The following is a 26,486-nucleotide window of genomic DNA, read 5'->3' as shown; positions in this document are numbered from 1 at the left end:
TCACCAAGAAGTGTTGAGAAGTGTTGAGTATAGAACAATGGTAAAAACTAGAAACATCATCAGCTTGTCCTGTTTCATGAACAAAGAGCCTGTTGATGTGATCAGAGCAAACAGAGTGTTGAGAACTTGTTAATGTTCTCTGACAACTCTTTGAATAGATTCCTAATCACATTCATTAAGGAAAAAAAAAGGGTTAACATAGACAATACTATGATGCAGATTTGCAAGCTATAACACTACATTTATGTGCAATGCAACTCAATGCTGAAACTGACAAAAGACTCATAAAAGGAAAAAAAAAAGAAGAGGGTGTACGATAAGCACCTTCAAACAACGTTATGGTGTGAAAAGTGAAAACTATAAGGCATAACATAACATTTATATTCCTAGGAATATAAGAGGACTGACCTCATTGAAGTGTAGTGAATGGGTTCATAGCAGCCATGTCTTCTTTTCTTTCTTTGCTCAATTTGCTAAACTTCTGAGTTGAGAACAAATGATTCAGTTTTGGTGGATGAAATTAGATTATAAGAGCTACGAATATGTATTTATATTTTATATGATGTGGGGCACTGTTGATAATTTAAGGGTGTGTTTGGTTTGCATTTTCATTTTCTGTTTTCATTTCCTGAAAACTATTTTCAATTTTAAAAGATTAGAATTCTGAAAATATGTTTAGTTTGACTTCTTGTTTTCTGCTTTCAGGAAATAAAAACATTCATTTCCACAACGTGTGAAGGAAAGGAAGGAAATGTATTTTTAGATTTGCTTAAAATTATATTCATTATCACCGTGTGAAGGAAAGGAAGGAAATGTTTTCATTTCCACAACGTGTGAAGGAAATGAAGTTCCTATTTTCAACTGAAAACGAGATTTTATTATTTTCATTTTTTGGTTCGTTTTGGAAAATATTTTTACTAAAAATGTTTTTAAAAATCCAACCAAACACATTTCCATCATCATTTTTATTTTAAGTGAAAATGAAAACAAGAAACAACCAAATCAAACACTCCTAAGTTTTTCCCACTTTTTCTACTTGATTCCTAAGGAATCAAAGCATAGGACTAAAACGTTTCATACATTTTATACCTATTTTATGGGAGAGAGGGATAAAATGACCAATAGACCATTCTTAATTCATTTCTCTCTTTCACTGCCACATAGACAAAAAATTTCTTTAAGGAATTATTCAGTTCTCGTTGATTGTCAACTTGTGCTTTATAACTTCCAACATTTTTTCTCTGTAACTATTTCGCTGGACATGATCATTAATCTTCTTTGAAAATGTTTGAACAAAAATATATAAAAGAATTTGAACTGATTAACAAGATTTCATGACGCATGTTTCAATATTTACTAAACCAATTTTATTAATTATTTTAATTAGTATATAAATTTCTTTAACTAACATTAAATACAAAATAATATTTAATGATGATTACATATAATTCTCTATCGGTCAAACTAATTTTTTTAATTTTTAAAATTAATTATTTTCAATGTTTATATTTTAATGAATATTTTGTTATCCGACTGTAGGTTTTTTGGTATTTTTTTTTTCATTCACAAAGGTGATAAAAAAAGTTCCTCCTCTTGATTGGATATGAATAGAAAAAGTATTTATTTATCTATAAAGTATTAAACTTACAATTTTAATTTAATGTTATTATTCAAAATATTACACGTACACAAATTTAAAGGTTTTAAAATTTTTACATATTTTACTATTAAATTTTTTCTATGAAAATTGAAATGTTCTATTTTAGAGTGTTTCTTTCCCAAAGTAGCATCAACACATAACCTCTGGTTGAAGACTTGAAGTAAAAGAAGCCACCACAATTATCAAAAGATTGATCGACCGAGCTAGCTCCATATCTGGAGTTTTAAACGGAGACGTATTATTATAGAATTGAGATTGTGAGGCAGACAAAATATGAAAATCAATTCAACTGAGATTGTTTCAGTTTAATCAATTATTTAAAATTAAAAAACTGTTTGTAAAAAATTGTCCACTTAAGTTTGAGTTTGATGCAATGTTAAAATTATTTATTTGAACGGAATTATTTATTTGATTTGATGCAATGTTAAAATTATTTCGAGTTTTCAACTATCGGTTAAGTTTGATTCAAAGTTAACTTTGGTTTATAAATACTTTTTGAACAAGCATAGTGACACTTGATTAATTTAATTAAATGTGTAAGTATAATTAATTTTATCTCACAAACATTTTATTAAAGTAACACTTTTTAAATTTAAGAGACTGGTAAACACGAAAAGATAAAATAACATGTGAATAGAAGTTTTATTTTCCTAAAATATATCTTAATTTTTGACCTAATTCTATCCCTTATGATTGATTCAAACTCTGATAAAAAGATATATTATATTTTAATTCTAGCTATTTTATCTCTTAACATAACCACAAAATTTATATTTTAACCTATAATAAATATGTCTTTTTTTCAACTTTCTTTATTTGTGTCCTCAAAATCATATTTCCTCTTTCTTATTTTGCCATCATTCGAAAGAAGGCGTCAAATGATATTTGAGACGAAGATAGTCAATTTTAACCGCAGCATTGTTAATATGGCTTGACAATAATAATGTAACAAATCATGGTACGTGAATGTTACATGACCCAACTTTCCCAAATTTTCATTTCTCTACGTGACGTTAAAAAAATATTTTGCACAACTTTTTGTGACAACTTTTGTTATCATTTTAAAATATTTAATATATTTAATATCTATATATACATATATAAAGAATAAAAAATAAATGAAATATAAATATTATTATATACATTATCACATGTAAAATCAATTATTTAATATAAAAATAATGAAACTAACGTGGAATGTGGAATGAGAGGGAAAAGAGTCAAAGCAAGATTAAGGAAATAACAGCGAACCTTCCATATGGAGACCATGAATATCCTTTAAAGGGTAGAGCATCAAGATGAATTCTAAACTTAATCTTATTAATTCAGCTGTTCAGTTTGAAATTAATTTTGATAGATTTAAGTTTCGAAAATAAAAGGGTTTTTTTAAAAAACTTAATTGATAATATTTTACATAAAATAAAAATATATTTATATTTATATTATTTGTTTTAAAATGTATTTTAAAATATACTTTAATATTAATGTTATACTTCCTTATTGTTATAATTTAGTTATATATAACATTAAAAATTTTATATTATATACAAATATATATTAATTAGTTAAATTAGACTTAAAATCTAAATTAATTAACAGGTAATCTTATCAAAGTTTTAAATTTTGGTGAAAAGAAAGTTAATCTCCCTCAACTCTTCTTATAAACTCCCCTAAATCTAATAAACAATGGCATGCTATTTCTTGTTTCTGTGTCCAAATTTTTCTTATTACTTATTAATATTATTTTTTTTTACATTTTTAAGGAATTAAATATAATTATTTTTATTGAATATTTTATTTGTATATAAAATATTACGAAGATTAGTGATATAATCTTGTAAAAGAATATAATGCAAATCTTAAAGGTTTGTTTGACCTATAAAATTAGAATTATATCAAAATCATAATTTTTAAGTTTGATTTGCATAAAGTCACTTTAGAAAGAGAAAAAAATCTTGACCACTAAAGAAAAAATAATATATATATATATATATATATATATATATATATATATATATTTAAATACTTTTCATTAATGATGATAGGCTTCATTCTTTTCCATCTAAAGTGAATTACTAAGCATTAAAAACAAAAGAAAAATAAAATTATACTACTCAAACTAAAAGAAAGAAATAAAAGAAAAGAAAAGCATTAAAAAGAAGTTACTTTCATCAATCCAACTAGAGATTACTCTGAGTGAAGAATCTATAACCTTATTCAAACTAAAACAAAGAAAAAACATAACAGCCACAAGGCACAGCATGCAGAACTAGGAAACTCTATTACCATATGTGAAAACAAGCATATTTTGGCAGAGGCAACAACCTTAATTAGCTATGTGTGATGGACCCTTAATCAATCCCATTGATGATCCTTTGAGGAACACCATAGTCATAGGCAACCACTGTGAATATTCCAACCCACATGGCCGAAGTGATCCAAGCTACGGTGGCTGAAATGAAGCTCAAAGAAAGAACTGAAACAACAGCTCCAACAATAAGCATGATCCAAATTATGAGTTGAAGAAGGCTTCCCTTATATATCTGAAGTATTGTTCCAATGGTAGCACAGAAGAAGTATAAGACCATGGTTAAAATCAAAGACATCATCAGCTTATGCTGTTCTGTAAACAAAAGTTTTCCTGACTCAGTGTTTGTTACTGAAATCAAAGCAATGAGCAGTGTTAAGAATTTGATGAGGATCTCTTGCAATTCCTTGAATACATTCACCACTTTGTCCCTAAGTAATTAAGCACAATCATTAAAGGAAAAACAAAAGTTAGACTTGTACTTATATATACTAGAATTATGAAGCAATAAATAGCTGAATGGTGCATTTAAAAGATGTTGAAAATTCCAATGGATCAAAATGAAGTAGAATGACCTTGAAACAAGGTTTAATCAATGGAAATAGCATATAACAACATATATAGTATTTGTGGTTAGAGAGTAGTTATAGCTAGTTACACTAAGCACTAACCTCATTGAAATGGAATGAGAGGAATTCAGGACAGACATGTTTAGTTCTGACTTAATTCGTTTCTTGCTTCCCTGAGATGAGAGCAAGAGTAATAAGTACTAGCTCGCTTTTAACAGGAGAGCAAAGGTTGCACAAGCTAGTTTTTATTTCCAACATAAATAAACTTGGTCATAACTGGCACAAATTTACTAACACGTCAACGCCTACAACATAATTTTAGTCCAATTGATAGAAAAAAGGGATACAAAACACAAAATGATTATAAAAAATGTATTCACTTTCTTCCCATCGGTGCACCTGTCAACCCTCATCCATGGCATTTAATTTGCATTTCGCGTGTTCCTACATGCATGCGGTTTCTTCATCTTTAATCTCTTATTCAAACTAACGAATGCTTGAAAGTAACCTTGAAAATAACACTGATAACGAATATAACCAATACTAATAGAATAGAAAATTATAGAAACTAATAGGATATCTTAATAATAAAAATAAAAAAATATTATAGCAAAAATAATATAATAGTCTAAAATCTAAAATAGTAGAAAAATAATATAATAAAAAAGAACACAATAGAAGTATATATTATAAAAATTTGATATTATAATAGTTAAAATAATATTACAAAAATAAAAAATTAAAAGATAAAAATATTTGCTCTCGTTAATCAACTTTGGATGAGTCCGAAGCGGGGTAAACGGCAGCAGTAGTTACTAGTTAGTAATCATCATGAATATTTTATAGCCCGCATTCCATCTATAGCTGACAAACTTTCTAAGACGAAATCCATTTGTTAAATTATTAGTTGGAAATATTAAATAAAAAAAAATATTTGACACCATTCAACGGGGAGTTTCCCTAATGTATCCTTGCACTCTACATTTTCCTTAGCACTCTACATCAGCTGGGCAGTCCCACATAATAACTCTATAATCAATTTTTGGACTTCCACTGTCTCGTCGTCGAACCCTCCTTTCCTTCTCCTTTGACTAGAGCATGCCTCTTTCCTTCTCCACCGGTTATTAAAACTTAATTAATTCTATACAAAATTTTCTCTGTGGGTTTAAATAAAAATTTTAACTTCCTCTGAATTTTTTAAAGCTAAAATCGGAATGTTGACAGTATAGAATTATACTATAATAAAAGTGAATGAACAGATAATATGAAATTAAAACTATTAAGCTGTAATGCTATTGGGATTTTTTTTTTTTTTGATTTCACAACTTATTATTTAAGTAATAATTTCTTGACTTCTAATTATTTCTCGATTTCATTGTGAAATCTGTCCCCTTTGTGTAAGGATATTTTCATCTCTCCCCTCCCATCTACACCTTGAAAGAGAACGGCTTGATTATTTGGTTCCTAAAATTGACCCTTCTACTGTCTACTCCTCGTGCCTCTCTCTCTTCGCATCGCACCTCACTTTTGGAAAGGCCATGCATGTTGGACTGGACTGGACATGCTACATACTACTTTTTGTTTTGTAAAAACTAGTTTCTCGTCCGTGCATTGCACGGGACTTAAAGTAAAATTTTAATGTTAATCATAATATTTTTTCATATATTAATGGGTACATATCTTTACACACTAATATATATATATATATATGTATACTATAGTATAAATAAAATAGTACAAGTATATTTTTTTAAATATGAAGACAATACACATGAGCATGATAGTTTTGTGTACTAATTAAATAAACATTAAATAGAAAGTGTTTGTCATTTAACATAGGTTCTGTTGGATAATATTAGTTGAAAAATTAACTAGAAATTAGAAAGTTAGTCGGTAGCTGAAAAATTAGTTTATTAAATTATAAGTATTTAGTAAAACTAGATGTTAAAGTAGTTGAAAAATATAAAATAACCAAAAAATAAGAAAATCATGATTTACTTAAAAAGATAATAAGAAAATTAAATAAATATATTAAGGATAAAAATGAAAGAAAATATATATAAAAAGCTTGATAATTGTTGTGCATGCTTAGTTTTTGTATTGAATTTGCACAACAATTATCTTGATTTTTCTCATTTATCACTTAGTTTGATTTCAATAAGTTAGAATTCAATGTTCTTTTAGATTTTTAGCTTAATGAAGTTAATTTTAGTGAATTTTGTAGAGTTTTGGTGCATCAACAAGGAAGGAAGAATCTTTGGGCTAATGAAGCAATGCGCTTAGCACACCTATGCGAGCTTAGCGCGTCACAGTCAGCTTGGAAGATCACGCGGCAAGCATCTGGAAGGAGATATGAAGTTTGGTGTGCTTTGAGCTAATTGGTCTCAGTGCCATTGATTTGGACTAAGCGCGTACCCCAGGCTTAGCGTGCAGTCACTTAACCAAGTGTTACTTTTATGTGCTTGCTTAGCACGAAACCCAAGCTAAGTGTGCAAGCCTTTATGAGAAAAAATGGCAGTGTAATGTTTTGGAGCGAAACTTTAAAAAGGAGGAATATTTAGGGCTTTAAGAGAAATGAATTTCACACTAAAGAACATCTTGGGTGCTTGGGTACCAAAAAATTTGTGATGTAACTATCTTTACCATCCATTTAATGTTATCTCAATATTATAGCTTCATTCCTATGCTTGTTGCCTTGTTTATGGTTTGATCTTTCATGTGCATGTATGTTATAGTGTAATGATAATTGGGAAATATCTTTAATTAAGAACTGAAAAGGGTTTCTAGTTAACTCATATCTAGGGATGTAATGGTGTTGATTAGCCTTTTATAAAACTTTTCCCTTAATCAAATCACCTGGTTTAACTTGCTAAGGGATTAGGAGTAGAATCAAGTGATTTAGGCTCTTTCACATGAGGGATCATTGTTAGAGTAGATTATTTGGTTAATGTAATAGTTGAAATAATATTGATTGGCAAAAAATCATTACCATTGCATCAAGAGTTATGTAGGACAAACACCCAACATCTTTTACAAAATCTGTACGAAATCTTTTCTTGCATCCAAAGTGTTTATGTTTTTGTCCCTTTGAACTTTGTACTATTTTTTTTATATCTTTGCTTAATCTTAAGTTTTAAATTTATATGTTTATATCTTAAAAATCATTCAACTCCTTTTTATTTAATTGCTTAGAATTTGGGTTACACCAACTACTTAGCACAAACAAAGTCTCACTAGATACAATTCTCAATCTTACCGTTTTAATACTACTTGCGTGATTTTGTTCACTTGTCAATTGGTTAACAAGTTTTTAGCGCTGTTGTCGGAGACTTTATTCCTTATGATCGATAGCTTGAGTGTTCAATTTCTAAGCTTTGATTCTTTATTCTTTGATTCATTGTTTAAAACTCTATTTTAACATTCATCTTGTGAACTTTGCTAACTTGATTTATCTAGTTACTTAACTATGTATACGAGGTACAATCTCAAAGGAAGATTTGTTTCCACTTGATAATGAGATTGAAAGAACATGTCAGAGGAACAACACCATAAAGAAAAAGTGACAACAACAAGAGAGGAGGGTTAGACAAAGGGCTCAAAAAGCCTCTCCTTCTCAACCAACATCACCACCTTTACCTCCTCCCAACCTAGAGGAGCCTCTGCTCACGAGGAAGAAGAAAAACCCAGAGTGACGATTGAGGATTACTCAACTCATGCAATTCCATAATACTTCACAAGTATTGCTAGACCCAATGTGCAAGCGGCTGGCATTTGCTATTCTTATTCGTTCATCCAATTGATCCAAGGCAACCTCGTCCATAGATTGCCTAATCAAGATCCATTTGCTCACCTAGCTACATACATGGAAATTTTCAACGCGGTCAAGATAATGGGAGTGCCTAATGATGTGATTCATCTCAACTTGTTTTCATTTTCTTTAGTCGGTGATGCAAAGAAATGGCTAGATTCTTTCATAGGTCATAGCTTAAGGACTTGGGATGAAGTGCTAGACAAGTTTTTTCAGAAATACTTTCCGGAAATCAAAAGAAAGACTGAAATTTCATCATTCCATCAATTCTTGAATGAGTCCCTTACTGAAGTTTGGGACTAATTTTAAGGGTTACTTCGGAACACTCCAACTCATGGATTTAGTGAGCCGATGCAAATTAACATGTTCATCAATGGATTAAGACTTCATACTAGACAATTACTTGATGCTTTCGTGGGTGGCAAGATTAAGTTGGAGACCCCGGAGGTTCCAATGAAACTTATTAGAAATATGGTTGCTAGTGATGAGGCTATTCATAGGGATAGAACTTTTATTCCAGCCAAGAAGAACCTATTAGAGCTTACCGCTGATGATGCAATTCTTGTTCAAAATAAGCTATTTGCCAAACAAATTAAAGCCTTAACGGATAAACTTAATAACCTCCCACAACAAATGCATGCTCTTCAACCTACTCAACCTTCCAATATGCAAGTTGGAGGATGTACCTTATGTGGTGGAGCTCATGAAGTTGGGTTGTGCATGGTCCAAGAGGAGGCTAACAAGGAGCTCAATTATATGGCAAGTGTTTCTCCTTGGCAAGTGTACCAATTTTTCAAAGTAATATTAAAACAATAAGGCCAAGTGTCGAGTTCACATGGACTTTGATTGTACTCAGAGTTTGTATATACCAAATTTTAAGCAACAAAATGACTAAAAGAGGATATATTTCAGTATTAAAGCGCAGAAATGTAAACTTCAACAATGATAAAGGACATAAAAACAAAGCAAGGTGTAAGAAACAAGAAAAACAAACACTTGGGTGTGGAAGGTGATATTTAGTGCAGAGTTTTGTAGAAATGTTAGGTGCTTGGCCTACCAAAATTACTCTTGATGCAATGTTAAAGATTTTCCACCATTTAAAGTTGTTCCAACAATTACCTTCATATACTAAAATATTCTAACCATGATTCCTCATGTGGAAGAGCCTAAATTACCTAATTTCACTCCTAATCCCTTAAGAGCTAAACCAACTAACTTACTTTAAGATTAATGATGCATAAATAAGGCTAAACAATATCATTCTATCCCTAGACATGGATTACCTAGAAGCTACTTGAAGTTATTTAGTGTAAAAACATTTCCCAATGATTAAAACCCTATAACATACATGTGAATGGATGATTAAACCATAAATAAGGCAATATAAACTTAGATAAGAAGCAATAATATTGAAATAATACTAAATGGATAGTAAAGGTCATTACATCAAAGAGTGTTTGGTATCCAAGCCCCCAACAATGGGTAATTTAGCCTCTCACAGTCATGAGAGGCTAAAAAATACAAGAAGAAACAAAGAAAATGGAAGAAGAAGAACTCCAAAGTTAGTGAGTTTTGCTCTCCTTTGTGCCCTTGCTGACTAACTCCCTCTAAAAGCACAGTGTCACCCTTTTATAATCTTCAAAACACTGCACAATCATGCTTTTCAAAAATGATTATACGTTAAACTTGCATGTGTGCGCTGAGCTCACATGCAAAGTACAACTAGCTTAAGTGACCACGCGTTAAGCCTCCGAATGCACGCTTAGCGCACATACACGATGTAGCTGGCTTCCAACTTGGCTTCTCACGCTAAGCGTGCATTGACACACTGCTCCAATTCTTTAACATCTTCTAGACCTCTGCTGTTGTGTCAACTCTATAAAAAATAGAACCAAAATATTGTAAATTCACTAACTTTAGCATTCTTGAGATAAAAACTTAGAAGAAGATAAATTCCTATCTTTTTAAATCAAAAGAAGCATTAAAAGAGAAGAAATTAGATAATTGCTATGTAATTTAAATGTACAAATTAAGTATGCATAACAATTATCAACAAACCAATCTTGAGGCTATAATCATGGAGGAAATCAAGGATACAATCAAAGGGGAAATCAAGGTTATCATCAAGGTGGAAATTTTTCTTAAAATCAATTTTCGGAATGAAAATTTTATACGGGAAATAACTTCAACAACAACCAAGGGGGTCCATCCAATCGACCCCCCAATCAAGGCCCAAATCTATATGAAAGAACCACCAAGCTTGAGAACACCTTGACGCAATTCATGCAAATCTAGATAATAAAGTAGATAAAGATAAAGAAAGATTTGATTAGCCAAATCTATTGAGAATATATTTCATGTGATCCAATCTTAAATCATATACTCTTGTATTATATAAGGATACACAAATTTCTTCTCCTAGAACTTTATAGACAATCTCTCTTAGAAATATAAAAAAAATTAGTAGATCATTTAAGTTTGAGAAGAAAGAAGAAACAAAGAGAATCGTACTGACCCACTAAATGGAGAAGATGAATAATAAGCAAAGAACGCGTGAATTACTATGTGTTTCAAGAGGTGAGTAAAACAACCTTCTTTTTCTAAACTTCCATGGTATAGATTTTAAGCAATGCGTCTTTTTGAGTTTACCAGTCATAAATCGATAAATTGATACATTAATCCTTGCATGGACTAATCCTTGTGATTATTGCAAAATTTAGGTTCCATAATGTTCTTGCGTGAAGTTATTTAAGTGCCTAATATAATCATACCAACATGTAGTTTTTACTATTCATGGGATTTAATTTAATTTTACAAAAAAGGGTATTGCAAAGTACAAATCTTCACTGGTTGCATATTAAATCTAGGGATTTATTTGAAAATTCACGAATAAACTTTCTTGAGTTTTGTGTTTAGCTATCATATATATCAACTAAACTATATTTTGGTAGATGTGTGTTTTAGTTCATAGTTCATTATTAATTGACTTATAAGATGTTATAATTTGGGGTATGACTTTGTGAGTTATTAGTGTGTATGGAACTAGAGTATTTATTTGGTAGTTATCTGGTATGATGTTTTGCAACTATGTATGAATTGGTCATCATCTTTTGGGAAGTGGTGACAATCTATATTTTATTTTGAGAATTGAATATACATGAGATACTTCCATCTAGGATGAGAAAAAAATATGAGATAAATCCATCTATGATGGGGATGAGATAATGAATACATGTATCTGGGATGGGGAAAAGATTATGGATACCTCCATCTAAGATAAGGAAGACAGTGATATGTCATTGCATGGATATGAACTCATAGATCTTTTGAAGAATCTGAAATTCATACCAGTTCTGGGAACCAAAGAGTTGAGTCCAGTGATTCTAGGAATCACTAAGTTATGTTTGTGATAATTATTTGTTCAAGAATTGAATGCAGTGAAGTGTTGGTGTTTATTTACTAGAATGTTCTTTTGTTGTGTGAATAAATTTGCGGTTGTTTTGTGTGTGTGTGTGTGTTTAATTTAATTTTGGGATGCCTTTGTTGGATTTTTTTATTACCACACCAACTGAGACCAATATTATTTGCGAACTCTTTTAAAACTTGCTTTATTCACTGGAATTATTATCTCATTAAAAGTGTTGTTTGCAAAGTTCGAGGAAGAAACTTTTGAGACGAGGGAAAATTGAAGACTTAGTTTATTGTTAGTTCAACTTTGTAGATGCCTATATTTGAGAATATAATTGTTTATTTATGTAAGGACTCATTTATTTATAATATTTGAAGTATTTCAAACCATTGAAATTTCTAAATTCTTATTTTATGAATGTTTTAAAGTGTATTTATTATGGCTTGTTATTGTAATGAAGGGCGCTACAATCATCATTCCTTTTGGTGAAGCTCGTTAACATATGCCAATGTACACAAAATTTATGAAGCACCACCTCACAAAGAAGGGAAAATACATCAACAATGAGAGCATAGTTGTGGAAGATAATTGTAGTGCATTAATCCAAAGAACCTTACCCCTAAAATTTAAGAACCCCGAAAGTGTGACAATTCCTTGCTCAATAGGTGCAGTATCCGTGAGGAGGGATCTTATTGATTTAGGGGCAAGTATCAACTTAATGTTTCTTTCGATGCTCTGAAGAATTGGCAACTTGGAACTCATGTAAACTCGGATGGCTCTTCAACTCGCAAATCGCTCCATCAAAAGACCGTGTGACATTGTTGAAGATGTCCTCGTAAAAGTCCAATATTTTACATTTTCAATAGATTTTGTTGTAATGGATATAAAAGAGGATCCTGAAGTGCCTTTGATCTTGGGGCAACCATTTATGCTCACAGCTAGATGTGCCATTGACACGGGGAATGAAAACCTTGAGCTAAGCATGGAGGACCAAAAGATGACCTTTAATATTTTTGAGACAATGAAGCATCCAAGTTATTACAATGCTTACTTTAGGGTGTAGGCTATTGAACATGAAGTTGAAAATGTTGTGCAACAATTCACTATGCACTCCCTTCTTGAGAAAGTTCTAGTCAATGCCATTGATTGTCTCACTAATGAAGAGGAGAAGGAGCTTAAAGCTTGCTTGGAAGACCTTGATGAGTCGAAAGAAGTATTCTCGAGGGGAATACTTTCAAAGAACTGAAAAAAGATGTTGTTGAGAAAAATAAGGTGGAATTGAAGGTTTTACCTCCTTACCTTAAGTATGTATTCCTACAAGGGAATAATGCAAAACCGGTGGTCATTAGCAACTCTTCGTCTCCAAAGGAAGAAATTAAATTGGCGGATTTGCTCAAGAAGCACAAAAAGGCAATTGGGTGGCACATATCCAACCTTAAGGAAATGGTATTATGGTAGGTGATGAAGTTAATATAAATCTAGAGCAAAGAAAGTCAAGAATCTGGTGCCCGCCTATCCTTTTTAAATATATATTTTTATATTTGATTCTAAAATTCACACAAAAAATAGTGCTAAGAAGGATTCTCATGTTCTACACTTAATTTTTTTTCCAGGAGAAAAACTATCCCAAGTAAGTGAGAAAGTTTCAATCATTCCACATGAGTAATTATGTGTGAAATATCATATTTAAATGATCTTAGATGATTTTTGAAGCTTATAAAAGAAAAAAGATGCTAAAAATTATTTGGGTCTTACTTTATTATTGAATTTTGTACCTGCATAAGGATACTACAAGAATATTCTCCTTTATAGTATGTCAAAAACTCCTCATCCTTCTTAGGTGAACCTCTTCTCCAACCTCCATTATACTTCGATGGGATATATACCTGCAAAGGTACTTTGATACTTAAGTTAACGATCTTCTTAGATATAGTAAATGAGAGTAATAAATGAGAATGAATAATATGTATTACCTCTAAAATTTCACTTTTTATATTCACATTTATGGGTATGGAATCCATGTACCTTACATTTGGTACTATTGGGAATGTTAATCCATAGTTACTTGTTAACGAGGTCTTGATTATGAATATATTACTTTTTAGCAATCTTCCACCCTTAATCTTGAATGAAGCCAACTTGCATCTAACCATGCATCCCAGTGGTGTTTCGCCATGGCCAAGGGGGTGTTGGCTCTAAAGGGGATATATGCTAGGAGCAGGGGTGTTTGGTGTTTGGCCATGACCACAATCAATGGATGTTTGGCCCTGGCCGAGGATATTATGTTTTTCGCCGACCAAAATAAGAATGATCAAAGGGTGTCTAGTAACAGTCGAGGGTGTTAATTTACAATATAGCCAATAACATCCCATCTATATGGGTACAAATTTGATATCAAAATATATCTAACCAGGATTCATAAGTAATTTAGCATGTCTTTTTTTAGAATTTAAATCTTTTTTTTATACCTATAATTTCAGCTACTAGAAATATTATATACATAGAAATGTTATAACAGTCATTTTCACCGAACATCGACTAAAAAAAAGAAGAAATAACAAGTCACACAGCCCAAATAACTGAGAAACTCTGACTGTGTGAGAGAGTTTGACAATGGCATTTTGTCTAGAGGGGAAACAACCTTAGAACGATGTGATGCGATCCTTACTCCAATTCTTGATCCTTTGAGGAACACCATAGTCAGTCACCATTGTGAATATTCCAAGCCACATGACCAAAGTGATCCAACTAATAATGGTTGAGATGAAGCTCAAAGCCACAACCGAAACTACACTTCCCAACATAAGCATGACACATGTCAATATAGGAAGAAGGTTTGTGTTATGATTATGAAGTATTGTCCCAAGCACAGGCAATCAGGAGTAAAGCACAATGGCCAAAATCAGCGACATCATCAGCTTGTGCTGATTTATTAACAAAGAATTTCCTGTCATTGTTTGTTGCTGCAACCAAGGTAACCAGCAGGGTTAAGAATTTGTGATGGATTTCTTTCAATTCCTTGAATAGACTGTCCACTTGGTCTCTAAGCACACTCGTTAGGTAAAAAAAAAAAGTTAGACATACTAGAATTATGATGCAATTCTGCTATAAATAAATGTTGCTCAACGCAGAATGTGACAGAAAACACAAACAACAAAAAAATGTCCAATTGGTGAATAATAGAAAGAAGAAATGAGATAAAATCGATAGCAGGGTGCGCAAGTGAAGCATGCAAAAGATGTTAGAATCACCTTCAAACAGGGTTAATGATGGGAAATAGCATATAACATATTTGTGGTTAGAGTACTTCTAGTTACACTAAGTAACGTACTAACCTCATTGAAGTGAAATGATTGGAATTCAGTAGAGGCATGTTTGGTTCTTGCTTCCCTGAGATGAGAGGATGAGTGCTTTCTCGTTTGAGAATTGTTGGTTGGTGTGTGAATTGTGATCATAATATATTGGATGGAATGTTAAATAGGGGCAGAGGATATTGAAAATAAATACAATGACTCGGAATATTCATCTGGGACCTCACCAAGTATTCAACGCGCTTCGTTTTGTACGTTTTTTTTATTATTATTTTTACATTCACACACACATCACTGTCACTATTGGACAAACTCTTCTAAGATTTTGGACTTTTGGTCTTAGTTTTTGCTTAATGTTAACTTTTGTTTTAAATTTGGAAAAATCTTGCTGTGTTTCGGAGGGGTTGCTTTTTCTTCCTCGAAAAGGATTACTATCGCGTAATAAATAATGGATTAGGTTCTAATTAAACATTTATCACGATATAATTTTTTTAACTTAGTGTTTAATAGAATTATTAGTATATATCTATATTTTGTGGGTAACCATTTTATGTTAATGATGTAAAGTTGCCTTGTTATCACTGAGGTCTCTTTTTTAAATTATATTTTTTTATGTTCAAATTCGAAATCTCACTTAAAAAAAAATTGAGTTGAGTTTTGCCTGGACTAAACTTATTGGTATTGTATATCTATATATACTGATAAAGGATTTTGCTAAAATAAATTAAATTGTTGCATTTCATACGTGGATACTAGTATTTTTCTTATTTATAATATTAGTTATTAAACTTTAGCCTTAATTAGGTTATTTATTTTTGGGATTAATTAGGTTATTTTACTTCTAATAATAAATTCTCATTGTCCTTTTTATAAGACCTTTCACTAGCGAAGACAAGGGTACTTACATAATATGCAAATTGACAAAAGTAAACTATGTAGGAACATGTACTTGACTTTGCGTTATCTCCATGTTCAGCCGCATGAAAAAACAAGAGTTAACTAGGCAATTGGATTTTAGCTAGAAAATCGTATATTTGATCTGTTTGTGTCTAATATATTTTTGTATTTATAATAAGCAAGTTTTATTTTGGAATTTTCTGTAAGATATTTTATCATTTCATCAGGTCGTTGAGTTCTTTTTTTCATCACAAAATAGTGTCGAAGCTTACTAAAGATAGTTTCAAATCTAGTCTGTTAACAACTCATTATTAATTGAATAAGTATATATTAGTTGCAACTTTATAGTTTATTTATTACTTTACAATTTTAATTTTCTCTATATTAATTTCCTATTGAAGTCACTTCCTAATTTACTGTTTATTACTATAAAGTGAAGATCATATACGATATTGCAAATTTGGAAATTAAAAAATATTTTTTAAAGACTTCTATGCACTTCTTTGATATTTAAGTGCATGCAGTAATTTTATTTTTATGTATTTTATTTTGAATTTTTGTAAATAAATACATTAAAATGAAACGTGTAGTGACAAGAGATTAAATTACTGACAATTTTAATTGTCACTAAGCATAGATTTAAATTGGTAAATTAATTCCTGTCAATTTTAAATGCCACTATCGCACAAGTTATTTCCCATATTTAGTGTTATTTAATCACGGTTTTAATTCCCCACAAAATACAATTTGCATAAAACTTACTCTAAATATTTTCTCAAACATTATAATTTTATACAGTGTGGAATTAAGAATCCTCAATTATTTGAGCTAAAGTTAAAACCGTCATAAATCTACTTCTGAAACCACACCTAAAACAGTAAAACCTTCTATTTTTGGCAATTCAATGTTAAATAAAGTTTTTTTTAGGACGTAAATGTTTAAAGTTGGAGAGAGCATAGTTTATTCAAAATGTGTTTTTTTTTTGTCAAAGTGACATTGACATACCCTGTTGTCCAAGTAAAAGAAGTACTTTTTTTGTTAGTAAAAAGAGAAGCCACTTCCCGATCAAGTTTAAAACCAAACGTATTATAAGCGAGTTTGAGAACCTATATATTATATTGACGCAATCAGAATACATGCTAGTTTAGTTTCTTCCTTGTAGCATTTGTTGAATGATATAAGATTCCGATTTACATTAGCTTGTCAGTGTTTTTCTGACATAAAAATTATCATGTTTAAAAGATTTTTAACAAAATAATTTTAAAAAAATTAAAACACCAAAAGAGGTTAACTTATAATAATAGCTTTCGGAAAATAAAAATATCATCAAATTAAATACTTTTTTAAAAATTACCAAAACACGTAAGTATACATACAACATTTTTTTTAGTAAATACAATCACACGTGATTTGAACTAATATTTTTTAGCTTTTAACTTTTTATGTTTTTTTATCCTTAATACATTTATTTAATTTTTTATTACTCTTTTTAAATAAATATGATTTTATTATTTTTCTATCATTTATATTTTTTTTATTTTTTACCTACTTTAACAACAAGTTTTATTAAATATTTATAATTTAATAAATTAATTTTTCAGCTTCTAACTAATTTTTCAGTTTTGTTGACATAATCATAGAATATTCTAAAAGGTTAACTAAATTTTTTCTAAATTTTTTTTTTTTGATAAGAAATATGAATTTATATTATAATGATGGGAGCACTAGGAGTACTCCAACCCATTACAAGAATGTCTCAGATGAGATAGTTTCAAACTTTACTACATAGAAAAGGTGAATTCCACCGATCTGAAATATTCGATCCACCTACCCCTCCTATCTTTCCCATGAACCAGGCCCAACATATGTGCTTAATTTGATTGATAGTCTTGGGAATGTCTTTTTCCTCCGCCTTGAAGATGCTATTATTGCGCACCTGCCAAATGATCCACAAAGTAGCCAACCAAAACATAAAGGGCACCTTGTTGCTGCTAGTGTTGTATTTGAGGAGCCTATCATATTCCCAAAAATGTTGAACTCCCCCCACTGCTATAACATCGACAATCCCAATCCAGCTCAAAACTTCTTTCCAAATACATTTAGAAAAATCACAGTGAAAGAATAAGTGTACAACATTTTCATCACAAGAATCACATAGAGAGCACCTACTATTATTAATGACCACATTCCTTCTAATTAAATTATCCTTGGTTGGCAATCGATCCAATAGTAACCGCCAACAAAACAAAGCTACTTTGGATGGCACAGGAACTTTCCAAACTATAGATAGTATATCCAGTATATCGCTATTCATTTGTGTTTGATTTACCAAAGACATGGCAAAAGAATAGCAAGAACTTATAGTGAATAATTTGGAGTTGTGTAAGGACCACTTCCACCTGTCATGAGATTCTGCCACTAGATGCACATCAACCAGAATGGTCTCCAAAGAGTGAAGTGACTCTTCCTCATTCGGATTTAACTGTCTCTTCCAAGTCAAGCCCCACGTCCATTGGTCTCTCCTCCATGAACTTGCATTTCCTACAGACTCCAACTGCTGAGATGAAATTGCAAACAGCTCCGGAAAAGCATCCTTCAACGGCTCGGACCCTAACCATTTATTATACCAAAATAGAATTGATTGTCCATCTCCTACATCACAACTCACTGCTCTTTGAAAAAAATTCTGGTTTTGTGACAAATCTTTCTCCAACAACATCAAATCCCTCCACCATATTGAATCTTTTGTGCCCCATGATCGATCAAGACTACAAGTTTGCTTTGCTATTAAATTACCATATCTAAAAGCTAGCAAATCCCTCCAAAGTGCATTATGATCATGAATACACCTCCACTTCCATTTAGCAAGCAAAGATATGTTGAAAACCTCTAAATTCTTCACACCCAACCCTCCCTCTTTCTTCGGTTTGCAAATGTCTTCCCATGACACCCAACAAATCTTCCTTTCCTCCTCATGTGATCCCCACAAAAAATCTCTTTGAATTTGTGTTAGTTCCTTAATAACCACTTTAGGAGCTTTGAAAAAGGAGAAAAGATATAGAGGTAAACTCGAGAGAACCGAATTAATAAGTGTTACCTTTCTTCCGATGGATAGATTACGTCCCCTCCAACAAGACAATTTAGCCCTCATAGAATCCACCACCGGTTTCCAAGTCGATCTTCGCCGCGGGTTGGCACCAACCAGAACACCCAAGAACTTAAAAGGTATTAAAGTCATACAACAAGAGAGAAAGATTGATGCTGACTCTAGAAAACCTTCATTGATATTCAAACCAATCAACTTACTTTTGTGGAAATTGACCCGAAGACCAGATACTAACTCAAAGCTTCTGAAAATAGTTTTGATGCTCCACAAATTCTTCCAAGACCCCTTACCCAATAAAATTGTATCATCAACAAATTGTAATAGAGACAAGTTCACACCATCTACCACCTGATAACCATCAAAATTTCCAACTTGAATTGCCTTTTGTACCAAACCAGAAAGTCCCTGTGCCACAATGAGAAATAAAAATGGAGATAGTGGATCTCCTTGTCTTAAACCTTTATGAGCTGTGAATTCATCCGTGGGGCTCCCATTAACCAAGACTGACATAGAACTAGAAAAAACACACGCCTGTATCCACCCAATCCATCTCTTATCAAAACCCATTCTGTTCAACATGTAAGTCAAAAAACTCCAGGAAATCGATGATTTTTAGTCCCTAACAAAAAATTGACCGATAAAGGTTTTTGAATTCTTTTTATTAAGATCTTTAGTCCCTATACTTTTACTTTTGAAAAATTTAATTTTTAATTCTTGAAACCTCATTAAATAAATAAAAATAATAAATACGTTTTAAAGACTAAAATTTTTAAGAGTTTAGGGATTTTGATAGATCAAACAAGAGTTTAAGTATTAAAAATCTTAATAAAAAAATTGAGAGACTTTTAACGGTTAAACTTTTATTTAGCACTAAAAATTGAATTTCAAAAAAGTTTGGTAAATAAAATGTTAGTTAACCCTATTCTAAAATAAGCAAAGCAATTAAATGTGCTAAATTAGATCAATTAAAAATCCAGATTTACTTACTGAAAGAAGATATCGTAAACTGAATGTAGCTAAAGCAAAACTAAAATTGAATGTAGCTAAAGCAAAACTATCATACATTCAACTGATTAATTATTAAAAAATTAATATGAATGTAATAAGTAATTACCAATTTAACCTGATAAGAAATAATAAGGAACTCTAACATATTAGCAACCTAAAGTATGATTGTGGTCTTCAAAACACCAACTTAAGAAACAATTTTTCATCTAAAAAAAAAAAGACAGTTCAATAAGAAATAAGATAATTAGATTAAAAAAATCATTAAACCAATTATTCATGACTATTATCTAGATTTTGTTGCATTTGTTTTTATCAATTATTGTAAATCCAGATATTCTTTCTAACTCCTCTTCATAATCTAACATAAAGTTTTCTTGGTAGTTATTGATATTTTATAAAAAAATTCTAAAATTTCAACAAAGAGCATATAGTGTATATAATAACCTCAAAGAAGTGAAATGAGTGGAATTTAGGGCAGACATGCTTGTTTGTTGTATCCTGAGATAAGAGCAGGCTTTTTTGTTTCAGAATGGTTCATTGGTGTGCCTCGGTGCTTATATTATTATTATTCATAACACATGCAGGCAGAATTTGACAGAACCATGGTGAAGTCAAAACACGGAACATTAGCCTACGTAATTAATTCTTAAAAAAATGAATACAACACTCCCCCGCAAAAAATGAGATCATTGTGATTGTGATATTAGTTCCCATATTAGTCTGCCATGATAATTAGGATAAAAATTGGTTGTTTTCCTAATATCGATAAAGTAATAAAGTATTCATAAGCTAAAGAGGATGTCAAAGTACAGGAATACAATTTTAAAATCCACGTACCTGAAATCGACGTCATCATGAATTAATTTTTATTAATTTATTAATAAAGCAAACTGCCATCAAGCAATAGCATGGCAAAATGGCAAATAAGGCAAACTTCCCATTTATCGCCACTAGGCAACAGCACCCTCGTTATAAACCCTCCTTTTCTTCTGACATGAACCCTCATTATACATCTTAAGTTCTCTCATTCTCAACCCTCATTGTAAGCCTGCTCTTATCTAGGATACAACAAACATGCATGCCTGCCCTGAATTCCACTCATTTCACTTCTTTGAGGTTATTATATAACTATATGCTCTTTCCCATGCATTTCTTCTTTCTATTACTAGACAATCCTTGTGTTCCAGTTTTCCGTCAAATTCTGCCTTCATGTTTTTCTAGCAAAATACTAACTTTTATTTTCCCATAATGATTGTACTTAATTACTTAGCGACAAAGTGATAAATGTATTCAAGGAATTGCAGGAGATCCTCATCAAATTCCTAACACTGCTCATTGCTCTGATTTCAGTAACAAACACTGATTCAGGGAAGCTTTTGTTTACAGAACAGCACAAGCTACTGATGTCTCTGATTTTAACCATTGTCTTATACTTCTTCTTTGCTTCCATTGGGACAATACTTCAGATATATAAGGGAAGCCTTCTTCAACACGTAATTTGGGTCATGCTTATTGTGGGAGCTGTTGTTTCAGTTCTGGCTTTGAGCTTCATTTCAGCCACCGTAGCTTGGATCACTTTGGCTATGTGGGTTGGAATATTAGCAGTGGTTGCCTACGACTATGGTGTTCCTCAAAGGATCACGAATTGGATTAATTAAGGGTCTATCACACAGAGAAAGCATCAAACTATGACACTATATCCTGATCACATCACAGTTATGTTGTCCTTTGTGGTGGTTCGTTGTTGTTACTCATGTTTTTTCTTTGTTATATTTTGTATTATATGTTTCTAGATTCTTGACTTAGGAAGAATCTGCTGTTGGATTTGTGAAAATATATCTTCTTTTTAATGATTAGGCAAGTTTTGTTTATCTCTCCCTTTTATGACTAATGGAGTTAATTAAGAATGCCAAAAAGAATGATTTTGATGTAAGTAAATGGATTATTTAGTTTAACTTGTGATAAAATAGATTTAAAAAATAATATTAAAAAGAATTATTTTAAAAAAAGTATGTTAAAAAATTAATTTATGTTTAGAAATGATATTTTAAAATTAAGTTTAAAAGAATTGATTTTATTTAAATTGTATAATAGAACTATTTTTGAAGAATTATTTATGTATAATAGAACTATTTTCGAAGTATTAATATAGGTATATGTTTAAAAATTTGGTAGGTTTTGCACCTAAGAGGAGGGAATATGAAAAGAAACAAGAGAAATCCTGTCAAGATTTTTTCTAAAATTTTATCTGAATAAAAAATAACAGGACGGAATACAAAACGAACAAATCTTTGTTAGTGCAACTATGACAGAAACAAGCTTAATTGGAGTTTATCCATAGCCAATAATGTCTTCATCATACAGAGATCAGCTTATCAAATTTACAATATACTGTATTATAAACCAAATTAAGATAGTTTTAGGAGAAAGTGGAAGACTCAAAAGAAAACAGACATATCCAGCTGAATTTTTTTACCACAATTTGAATCAGAATAGAGAACAAATCAAGTTTTTTATGCAAATGCATGACAGCATTCATCATGTAGATAAAAAAACACTTGAACTGAGAACCAATTAATCTCAAAAGAACAAAACATATAGCATAAGGTGAGAAATACACATTATAGACAAGAGGAGTTCCAAAAAAGAGCAATGTGATAGACAACACAAGAAGAAACATGAATGACCTCTATCAGTGTAACTATGACAATAAAGCTTCATCGGAGTTTATCCGTAGCCCAAGATAGTTTTCATCATTTAGAGATCAAAATCCACAAGGCATGTGTTTAGGCAAAGAAAACGATACACATGAAGCAACCTAATTTCTCTCCGATTTTACTAAGCTGAATAGCTTATAATAGTGTATGACCTTACACCTATTAACCAATGAAATAAATCAAGAAAGGCAACATGTAGTAAAATCCAAATCAACTTGTATTATATAAATGCAGATCCAGTAAAAAAAAATTGTTACAATTGATTACCTTCTTTCCCGGCCTGACAAGCCTCAAGGCCACCTCAGCAGCAGTATTTGTGGCAGCAACAGGACCTTCCTGAAGAACATGGGTGTGAGCTACCGCAGTGATGAATCCATCTATATGGCATGCCATATCACTGCAACCAACCAAAGAAACAAACATCAACTTCAGAATAATAGCAGAAACCACTGACTCCATTGGAGAGAAATGGCAGACAACGCTGTTTACAGATAAACATGTTGGGAAAGCAACACATCTCTCAATCTTCCTCTTCACATTCTTGTACACATTTCCAGTTTGCTTACACACACAAAGCAAACCCAATAAGCTAATCCATAAATATTAAAAAAAAGACACAAACCAGCAATTGAACGTACATATATGTTAAGAACAGGCAATGCTCCTTCATTTATGAATATTATAAGCTTACTCTCTAATGTATGAATCCCCTTTCTCACAAATATCCACAATCTTCGCCTTCGGTTTACATTCTGAAATAACTAGCATCAGGGCACGCAGAAAAAAAAATACAGTCCAATCTTAGCAAAACAAAAAATGTAAATTAAAAAAAGGTGAACTTCAGCAAGGTTCCAGAAAAAAATTGTGTCCAATGCATGAAATAACCAAAACCCAGATAGAATTTGAGACCACAAACATTAAGTGTAAGAGAGTGAGGAACACACTGTTAACGATCTCAGCAGTGGTTTTGTATTTGGTGACAACTTCGGCAGAAGAGAGATCCAACTCTTTCTCCTCCCTTTCATCGTCCGACATGGTGGCACAACTCTTTAGTCCTTGTAACCTCTGAAACACCCAAATGAAATGGGACAAAGAAATGAGGAAAACAAAAAACAAAAAACCAATCTTTATCCAATTGGGTCGTGCAAGAGAGTGAAAAACCAATAAACAAAGAAGACCAAGATGAAACATTGGGAAATTGATGGATTTTGAAGCAACACTCACTGTGAGGAAGTTGGGGATGATGGCAGTGCAGAGGAATGAGCCTAGAAGAATGGGATTTTAGGAATTAAATAGAAAAAGGGAAGTCTTGTAGAGCCAAACGGTGCTCCTGCTCCTGTGCAACTAGGGTTACAGCCACAGGCAGCTTTGGCTTATATAGGAGTTTTCATTTTCGTTGCAAGAGTACAAACGAGTAGGGTTTTTACCTTCCATTTTTCCCCCTTATTATTTATTTATATATAGTACATTACCCTTTTGGTACTGTGATGTGTATTGTACTATACACAAAACATTAAAACTACAACATGGATGTAATGAAAAAAAAAAAAACAATAAAAAAATACTAGGAGACATTTCTTGTTTTAAATAATTATATGACTTGCTCCAAGTTATTTATCATTTATCATTAGATTACAAAATATAAGATTTTGTTCTAAAGATGGGGAGAAATATTTATAATATTTTTATTTTTAATATATTATTTATTATTAAGTAGATTTCATATTAATTTTATGAAATACTAAATAAAATATATTATATTTTTTACTGTATAAAAATTATTATATAAAAATTAAAACTTACGTTAATTTTAATGTTAAAAATCTGTTGTATAATATTTATATTTTTTAAATTAGAATAACTTTAATAATTTTTTTGTAGTTGAGTGTCTTTCTTTTATTTTTTGACATATGTTTGTGGATTTTTGTATTGAATAAATCCATATTTTCTTTTCCTTTAATTAGTTATCCCATCAAAGATAATATTTTAAAAAAATTATTATTTTCATGTATTTTACAAAATGACATCTTATTAAATAGCAGTTATCAAATAATTATGTTAAAAAGAAGTTAACAAATAACTAGATTTCTATTAATTGGTTATTGGTACTTAGGAATTAATCAATTGTCATTCGTTATTTGAACACAATTAACTATGAAAGAGCACATATATGTGAATATTCATCAATCAATGAATGAATTAATAATCAAGTGTTTATCATATTTGTTCCATTTTCTTTTTCTTTCATATTGTATGTGAAACTCATTAATTGAACACGGCTGTGTGATACTAATATGGAACAATACAGTTTATTTTTTAAAAAATGTTAACTGGTTAACTAACGATTATCAATAAGTTAGTTTCTGTTAGTTGGTTATTAGTAGTTAAATTAATCAATTGCCATTTATTAGTAGTTTCTCTTCTTTTAATGTAATAGATAAAATAGGAGGATGAATTTTACAATTAAGTCTTTAATCATTCATAGTCTCTTTTTTTAAATTTGTTCTCAAACTTGTTCATCCTCTAGGGATAACCAAATTCGTTTCCCACCCATAAAATTGTCATTCTTACTTATTAGTATATCAGGACTAATGTCAAATTAGAAATTATAATAAAGTAGGACAAAGACATATTTAATCTTTCTTATCTTTACTTTTACTTATGAAAAGGACGATTTTGGAGACATGAGAATATAAAAAGAAACAAGTATAAAAAAAATTAACTTTATTTTCTTGGAGCTAAGGAAACTCATGGGAAACATACTAACCTTTTTCATAAAAGATATACTTTACTTAATCACAAGTAGTCAGAATCTCGGTTCTTTTCTTTTTTTTTTTCTATACAATAGAATAAAGTTCGGATATTGATAGAATTTGTCTAATTCTTCTTTGTAGTATAATACTTTAGTAGATTTTGCTTCATTTATAATAGAATATTTTTCATTTAGTTTAGTTTTAATTTTTATTTATAAGATTTTCCATTAAAAAAGGAGTCTTTATGTCACGTTACAGAGGACCTCGTTTCAAGAAAATACGTCGTCTGGGGTCTTTACCAGGACTAACTAGTAAAAGGCCAACAGTCAAAAGCGAACTTAGAAATCAATCGCGCTCCAGTAAAAAATCTCAATATCGTATTGGTTTAGAAGAAAAACAAAAATTGCGTTTTCATTATGGTCTTACAGAACGACAATTGCTTAAATACGTTCGTGAAATTATAATTTTAAAAACGAGAGAAAAAAAATCTTGAAGTTTATAAATGTAATAATAAATTGTTATAAATTTGTATATGCTTAATAGGCTTCATTTGAGTGTACACGGGTTTTATCATATATAAAAACTATGATTTGTATAAAATAATTTTGTAAACATGTTGAAATTATAAAGAATGTAATAAAACCTGTGTACACTCAAATGAAGCCTATTAAGCATATACAAATTTATAACAATTTATTATTACATTTATAAACTTCAAGATTGTTTTTATTTTCTCATTTTTAAAACTATAATTTCGAGATTCTGGCGACTTGTGATTAAGTAAAATATATCTTTTATTAAAAAAGGTTAGTACGTTTTCCATGAGTTTTCTTAGCTCCAAGAAAATAAAGTTGAATTTTTTTTTTATACTTAGCTTGTTTCTTTTATATTCACATGTCTCTAAAACCGTCCTTCCATTAGTAGAAGTAAAGACAAGGAT

The 26,486-nt window shown here is 30.8% G+C and overlaps 1 protein-coding gene across 5 annotated transcripts; it reads right to left on the bottom strand.

The window, feature by feature from the left end:
- Positions 1 to 22,521: 22,521 nt before the first annotated feature.
- On the bottom strand, positions 22,522 to 24,148 carry LOC114395727 (ERBB-3 BINDING PROTEIN 1-like). Of its 5 annotated transcripts, XM_028357567.1 has the most exons (5): positions 24,018 to 24,148; positions 23,738 to 23,858; positions 23,485 to 23,554; positions 23,061 to 23,190; positions 22,522 to 22,952 (listed from the first exon to the last, which is right to left on the bottom strand). In XM_028357567.1, exons 2-5 carry the CDS (start codon positions 23,826 to 23,828, stop codon positions 22,947 to 22,949), a joined length of 297 nt encoding a protein of 98 aa, XP_028213368.1. In that variant the 5' UTR covers positions 23,829 to 23,858; positions 24,018 to 24,148; the 3' UTR covers positions 22,522 to 22,946. The 5 variants fall into 5 exon arrangements, 3 of the variants coding, with proteins under 3 accessions (XP_028213368.1, XP_028213366.1, XP_028213367.1); XR_003663093.1 differs by having other exon boundaries at positions 22,522 to 23,190; positions 23,432 to 23,545; positions 24,018 to 24,146; XM_028357565.1 differs by having other exon boundaries at positions 22,522 to 23,190.
- Between the last annotated feature and the right edge of the window lie 2,338 nt (positions 24,149 to 26,486).

Source organism: Glycine soja, chromosome 18, assembly GCF_004193775.1.
Source record: "Glycine soja cultivar W05 chromosome 18, ASM419377v2, whole genome shotgun sequence".
In the NCBI taxonomy this organism is placed as follows: domain Eukaryota; kingdom Viridiplantae; phylum Streptophyta; class Magnoliopsida; order Fabales; family Fabaceae; genus Glycine; species Glycine soja.
This window is presented reverse-complemented; position numbering and strand designations above follow the sequence as displayed.

Coding starts and splice junctions, on each gene's coding strand:
- LOC114395727 (XM_028357565.1), bottom strand. CDS start 23,828: ATGTCGGACGATGAAAGGGAGGAGAAAGAGTTGGATCTCTCTTCTGCC. Junction 23,555..23,737: donor CACTGCTGAGATCGTTAACA/GTGTGTTCCTCA, acceptor CCCTGATGCTAG/TTATTTCAGAATGTAAACCG. Junction 23,191..23,484: donor GGGGATTCATACATTAGAGA/GTAAGCTTATAA, acceptor GGTTGGTTGCAG/TGATATGGCATGCCATATAG.